We start from the raw sequence: 6,926 nt of genomic DNA, 5'->3' as shown, positions 1-6,926 counted from the left end.
TGGATATGTACAACCTCCTCCGGGGGTACCAAGGGATATTCCAGTTGACCAACATTGCATCGTTCTACGCGGAGTACAGCTTCATGACTGGACAGTTTTGCATGGACCATGGATAGTGGAGTGGGCCAACAGGCGACACAGCCGACTGCGAGACCTGCACCCCCTTCCGACCTAGGATTTTTTACCGACGACTGACTATCGGGATTGGTACATGCGATCCTACGAACATCTGTTGAGATTGACGGCGTATGTTCCTCATCATCCACAGCCACCTGCCCCACAGCCACCTCCCCCTCAACCACCTCAGCATGCAGTGTTTCAGTCGTTTCCTTATTATATACCACAGCCACCTCCCCCTCAGCCACCTCAGCATGCAGTATTTGAGCCGTTTCCTTATTATATACCAAAGCCACCTGCCTACAATCATGGTAGCCATGACACTCAGAGCAGCCACCACTCTCAGCAGTCTCAGCACACCCACCACTCTCAGCAGTCCAAGCACAGCCACCACTCTCAGTATCATGATCCCATACTTACCATTCCTTCCGGTCATGATTAGTTTGACTTCTCCAGCAACGGACCTGGAGATCAGCAACTACAGCATTGGACTGACGCTGGTTTGGGTGGCTGGTCAGATTTTAGTGGTATCCCTTCACCGTCAGTGCCAGCTGATCCACGTAGGGCATCAGTAGATATGGGACATGGTTTGCGGGGTCGTACTACCGACCACACGTCAGAGAGTGCGTCATGTGATAGTGGTTATATCCAGCGTCAGCGGGCATACACAGTTGTTGACACGTTCAACCCCGGTCCATCCGCTCCGACAGATGCAGGTGGGTCGGCCGCTCCGACTGTTGCAGGTGGGTCAGCCGCTCCTACAGAGGCAGGCGGTTCGGGAGCTCCGGGGGTGGATGACTCAGTTCGAGGTCACCCATATGACCTACGGACGGAGCGAAATCCACCTGATAGGTATACTCCATCGCGGGTAGAGACGGGCATTATGCGTAAGGGACTGCACTGGTTCGTTGGAAAGAAGTGAGTCGGTTGTTAACTTAATGTAAATCGTGTTTAATGTTAGGTTGGTTAACTTATGTAAATCGTGTTTAATGTTTGTTTTATTAAGTCATGTAATCAGTTAATGTTTGTTTTGTTAACTTAATGTAAATCGTGTTTAATGTTTGTTTTGTTAACTTATGTAATCAGTTAATGACAATGTAAACCTACCATTTTAATATCAATGGATAGACTTCAATTGAAAAATACAAATACGTCTAATTTCAAAAGCATCGACTAACAAAATACAAATTAAAAAATACAAACATGACAATATTAAACTACGAAGCAGCACCACTCGGTCCAGCATGCTGAGGACACCTACTCCGACTATGACCCTGAGCACCACAGAGACGGCATATCCGAGGACCACGCATGTCGCGTGAGTCCATTTCATTCAAGTATCGGGTCAGTTTGGGCCTGCCTTTAGACGTTCGCCTCTGCACGGGATTAGCGACCAATGTGGGTCCCTCATAAGGGGGCCATGTATCGGGATCACCTAATGGTGTGAACTCAAACTTATATATTTTACGAACCTCTGTCATCTTGTACACATCATGCAAATACAACTGCCAATCGAGACGCTGGTTAGCATAGCAAGCAATAACATGGCGACATGGTATTCGTTCAACCTGAAAGTGCCCACAATCATACGTCCGTCGTGCAAGATCAACAACTAGCACATTTCCAGTAGTCATTTCGCGCACCTCAAACACCTCATTTCGTCTATCAAAGCGGTGCACAACTATATTCCCAGCCTGTTGCATACTTGCTTCTATCCGCTGTTGCGCAAATGCGGAGTACGTATATCCAGCACGCTTGCGTTCGTGAGTCTCGGCACTCTTCCGCATAAAAAGTTCATTTAACCTATAATATGTTGCTCGGACCAGCGCCAACACAGGTAGATTACAAGCACCCTTCAAGACTGAGTTAATGCACTCGACAAGGTTCGTTGTCATATGGCCCCATCGATGTCCCTCATCGAATGCCAATACCCAATGTCTGAGTCCAATGGCATCGCACCACCTGGCATATGCCTCACCTCGCTCTTCCAACCTCTTATAGTTGATATTGTACTCCTTCACCGTTCTTGAATACCCTATGTTGACAACAAGCTTTTGCAAGTGAGGGACTTTGAATGCCCTTAAGAAGTTACTGCCGATGTGTCTTATACAAAACATGCACCATGTTCTTGGAGGTTGCCAGTCGCCACCGGAACGATTTATTGCTGCCCGTATTGACTCATGTCGGTCTGAGATCATACCCACACCATCTTTTCTAACAACATACATTCGCAGATTCCTTAGAAAGAAGTGCCACGCATCAGCTGTCTCCCCTTCCACCAACGCAAAGGCGATAGGCACAATGTTCTGGTTCCCATCTTGTGCAACAGCGACTAGAAGTGTACCTTTGTATTTTCCGTATAGGTGTGTGCCGTCAACCTGAACCAGGGGCTTGCAATGCCTGAATGCCCTAATGCATGGATTGAAACTCCAAAATACATGATGAAGTATTTTTACACCTTGTGCCTCCTCATTTCCGTTGTACAGTGGTCGTGTTTCTATTTGGACAACTGAACCAGGCATCTTCTGCACCATGACCGATAGCCACCATGGCAAGGCTTGGTAAGAATCCTCCCAACCACCGAAAACGTTGGCTATGGACTTCTGCTTTACCAACCAAGCCTTTTGGTAACTAATGGTATAGTTGAACCTTGACTCGACTTCCGCAATTATAGATTTCACCTTGATGGACGGGTCCGTCTCGACCAATGGCCTTATAGCATCAGCAACTGTATCTGAGTCCAACTTGGAATGATCTTGTGAAATTGTTCCAATCGTGCACGTGTGGCTACCGTTGTATCTTCGTATCTCCCAGCAACCTTTTTTCCGTACCAAGCTAGCTCGGATAAGCCAGTCACATCCGCGCCCGTACATCTTGCATTTTGCATAGAACGTCTGTGGCTCAGACTCATACACCTCATAGTCAACTCCTTTAGCAATAGTGAAACTTCTAATTGCTGCGACGACCGACTTTCTAGAACTGTATTCCATTCCAATCCAGAACTCCCCGTCTTCACCATCGGCAACACCTATGTCAACAAAATTAAAAAATAGTAAAAAAAATTCAAGTTAAAATTTAAAATACATATCTTTACTAACATTTTAAGAATATTCAACTATTTTAATTTTCAGCGGTTCGGTTAGACCGGTTTACCGAGATTGACCGGTTTTCATCGGTTCATTTCCGGTTTCACCGATTCATACTGGTTCGTTTCCTTATTCGGTTTAATTAACGGACCGGACCGATTTAATATTTGGTTCACCAGTTTTCTGATCGAACCGGCTGGTTCAGTCCGGTCCGGTCCGGTTAAGACAACACTGTTTATTACTCAATCGAACGTATAAACTAACAAAAAATTATTATTTAGTCACCACGTACCTATGTTTGTATATTCCAGAAACTCGGGGGCATGCATGGCCTCGAGATCCAACTCACGCATAAAAGGTGGAACGTCCATCGGTTGACTACTCGACGGACCCACCACTACATTCTCTGCTGCTGCCTCAACTCCCACATTACCATCCTCATCTTCGTCGCCGGCCTCATAAGTGGCTTCGAAGTCATCTTCGCTGTCACTATTCATTTCTTGGTACACTGCAGCTCTATCATCATGTATATCTATATCATTCTGAACCGCCACTGCCTTTACAGTTTCAAAATCAACGTACACCTCAATCTGTGGGTGTCGCATCTGATTCTGCTGGTGAATTTGAAACATCTTCTGCATACTCGCTTCATCAGTGATCGGCATGGCATCAAACTGTATTAGACCACCAAAAACTACAACCGGATTTCGGTAAAGAATTCTGCTCACTCTCATTAACGTACCATTCTCCATGCTTTGACAGAGGCCGTTCTGCAGCTCCATTAATGTCATCGTACATGGAACCACAAACGAAAACGGATTTTGGGACACAAACCTCATTCCTTCATGAGTATTACGTATTATCTCATCGTTGCGATACACCACCAAATTTGCAGTTCCCTCCATTACACCAACAACAGCCTCAAAGAGTCTTCACAACACACTCAAATCTCACTCACTATGGAAAACACTCTCGAGCTCTTCCTTATATAGAGCAGTGCACTTAACACGCCCCCACGTGCTGCCTGTCTCAACCAATCACGCTTTGACACGTGTCAGAACGCTCCTGCGTGCTGACTCATCATGCTCCCCACGTGCTGCACCTCCTGGCCAATCACTCGTCGCCACGTCAGCACGCCTCCCACATACTGACTCACCACGCCCCTGCCACGTCAGCACGCCCCCTACGTGCTGACTCAGCACGTCCCTTGCGTGCTGCCACGTGCTGCACCTCCTGGCCAACGACATTCTGCCACGTCAGCACGCCCTCTGCGTGCTGACTCATCACGCCCCTTGCGTGCTGCTTACGTGGCTCAACCACAGTATACCACTTAGCCTCTACGCCCCCTGTGTGTTGAAGGCACCACGCTCCCTGCATGTTACCCCTTCATCTAACACGTCCATATATTTGTAATACACACAGAAAGTCTATTTTCACCTAATACACCAAAATATTTCCCATATTTAAATTAATGAGCCCTATATCGAGGTTTTAACACATGGGGCTTATTATGCAGTTCAAAAATCAAAGCTTACTAACTCCGAAACTAATAACGACCCGTGAAACTGTGGCAGGTAGAAAAAACTATATTCCAACAAGATTCTTAAAGAGTATGATTTCACATGACCTTATGTATACTTTGCTTCCTTCCTTGTTATTTCTTAATGTTACCTAATTCATTTGCTGACACAAACCTTTAACTAACTACCTAATCACCTTTCTAATTTAGTCTATCACGTCAATATTTAATAATCATAAAAATTTAGATTGTATTGTTTAAAAAATTTTGAAACTAAGATCAAATTTAGAAAGAAAGATCAATACTAAAAGCATATATTTTATAATTCAAACAGTATTTAAACATTATTATTATTATTATTATTATTATTATTATTATTATTATTATTATTATTAAGACTATTTCTCTCTACTCCTGCTTTATTTCCAACTGCCACGTGGTTCTCTTGTTAACCATGGCCACCTTTTTCATGACAAAGTCAAAGCTAGGTAAATAAATTAGAATAGCTTGCCTAATACTTATGGTTTAATTTAGAGGTTTGGTAATTGGTATATATAAGAGTTAGGTGATTATTTATTTATTTATGATAGAAATATATTTTTAACTTATCTTTTTTTAAAAGAGGAATATTAGAGAATTAATATTTTTTTAACAAAAGTAAATGCTGGTTTAAATACAAGACAAATTAAAAAAAAATGTTGATTGCTTAATATGTATTTTTAAAATTGTATTTTTTTTTACTTTTGTTTTAAAATAAATCAATACTCACTTTCAATAATTTCGAAACATTTCAGATTTCAGAGAGTTAGGGAGTAGCTAGTAATGCAAGAATAATCAATTATTTATTGAAAATTTTAAAATAATTATCTAAATCAGTTATTAAAAATTTAAAAATTAGACATTTTAGTTTTTTAATTAAAAAAATTAATATAAAAAACATCTTCAAGATTTTATTTTGGTAGATAAATTAGTCTCTAATTCATTTTTCGGCAGAGTAATTATCCATAACAGTTTTCAAAAATTTTAAAAGCAGACATTTAAATCCCAAGAAAAATTAATACACAAATAAATTCTCAATATTTTTTTTCGTCAGACATAACAGTCTTCTGTCCAAAAAAAAATTATTATTATTATTTACACAAAAATATTGCACCATAATTTTTGGTATTTTTTGGACAAAAATAATGATAAATTTATTCATTAAATTCTTATGTATATATTTATAATATAAAAAGTATATATATAGTCACTCAATAATAATAATAATAATAATAATAATAATAATATTCAATAAAATTATTAAAGACTATTTTACAGAAAATTTAAAGTTAAAACTATTTGATATTTTTGTATTTATTATAATTAAAAGGTATCTTATTTTAAAAAATAAAATATATTTGTATAAAAAGAAAATATTTTAATTTGGATTTCAAAGCATCATTATTTACCTTATTTGTTTTTAATAAAAAGAGTGTATTAATATATTAGTGTTATCGTCCACATGCACAAAGCTAAATTAATAATAATAAAAATTGATATATAGTAAAAATAAAATAAACGAAAAACAGTTATGTCTAACAGAAAGAAATATTAGTTGGATCTAATTTAGGTAATTACTCATAAGTTTGAGATACGGATAGGAGAACGTTAATCTTTTACTTGTTTAGTTTTTAGAATGATAAAAATCAACTGTGAAAAAAGGATAAATATCAAGAAACTTTCTTCAATAGAAAAAGTATTTTCAAGACCTTTATGATCCAAGATTCTTTATAAATCATTGTCATTGAATTTTTGAATCAATGGCTAAGATTTAAAATGTTTATTAATAATATAATAATTATATTTATATTTAAATATTTTTAAAAATTACTACTCTATTTTAAAATGTCAAATTTGTCCTTGTCCCCCTCTTCCTTTCAGCCATTTTTCGATGACCAGAAGCTTTGGCAGCGGCAGAGGGACGGCAACGTCAGTGATGCACTCCGGTGTCTAGAGGAGTGGCGACGCAACCCCCAGCCGCTCGACGGCAGTGTAAGTTTCCTCCTCTACGCAACCTGCTTCTCCCTCGACGTCTCCTCTTCCTTGCGTGTCTTCTCCTTCCGGCGAAGTCGACGGCAACGACAACCCAACAGCGGTGAGAGGTCGGTGGCGCTCTTTAAAAGACAATGCGTGCGACGGGACCAATGGCGGTGGGAACAGCCGAG

The 6,926-nt window shown here is 40.1% G+C and overlaps 2 protein-coding genes across 2 annotated transcripts; one reads left to right on the top strand and one right to left on the bottom strand.

The window, feature by feature from the left end:
• Window positions 1–211: 211 nt before the first annotated feature.
• On the top strand, window positions 212–1,039 carry LOC130945508 (pollen-specific leucine-rich repeat extensin-like protein 2). Its single transcript, XM_057874217.1, has 2 exons — window positions 212–548; window positions 636–1,039. The coding sequence occupies exons 1-2, from the start codon at window positions 212–214 to the stop codon at window positions 1,037–1,039; spliced, it is 741 nt and encodes a 246-aa protein (XP_057730200.1).
• Window positions 1,040–1,334: 295 nt separating this feature from the next.
• LOC130945507 (uncharacterized) lies at window positions 1,335–4,450 on the bottom strand. Its single transcript, XM_057874215.1, has 3 exons — window positions 4,245–4,450; window positions 3,496–4,133; window positions 1,335–3,145 (listed from the first exon to the last, which is right to left on the bottom strand). The coding sequence occupies exons 1-3, from the start codon at window positions 4,448–4,450 to the stop codon at window positions 1,335–1,337; spliced, it is 2,655 nt and encodes an 884-aa protein (XP_057730198.1).
• Between the last annotated feature and the right edge of the window lie 2,476 nt (window positions 4,451–6,926).

This window comes from Arachis stenosperma, chromosome 8 (assembly GCF_014773155.1).
Source record: "Arachis stenosperma cultivar V10309 chromosome 8, arast.V10309.gnm1.PFL2, whole genome shotgun sequence".
NCBI lineage: Eukaryota > Viridiplantae > Streptophyta > Magnoliopsida > Fabales > Fabaceae > Arachis > Arachis stenosperma.
The sequence above is the reverse complement of the archived record's forward strand: the minus strand, read 5'-3'. Positions and strand labels throughout refer to the sequence as shown.

Coding starts and splice junctions, on each gene's coding strand:
- LOC130945508 (XM_057874217.1), top strand. CDS start 212: ATGCGATCCTACGAACATCTGTTGAGATTGACGGCGTATGTTCCTCAT. Junction 549..635: donor CATACTTACCATTCCTTCCG/GTCATGATTAGT, acceptor GTGGCTGGTCAG/ATTTTAGTGGTATCCCTTCA.
- LOC130945507 (XM_057874215.1), bottom strand. CDS start 4,450: ATGTCGTTGGCCAGGAGGTGCAGCACGTGGCAGCACGCAAGGGACGTG. Junction 4,134..4,244: donor GTTCTGACACGTGTCAAAGC/GTGATTGGTTGA, acceptor TGTGTTGTGAAG/ACTCTTTGAGGCTGTTGTTG. Junction 3,146..3,495: donor TCTGGAATATACAAACATAG/GTACGTGGTGAC, acceptor TTGTTGACATAG/GTGTTGCCGATGGTGAAGAC.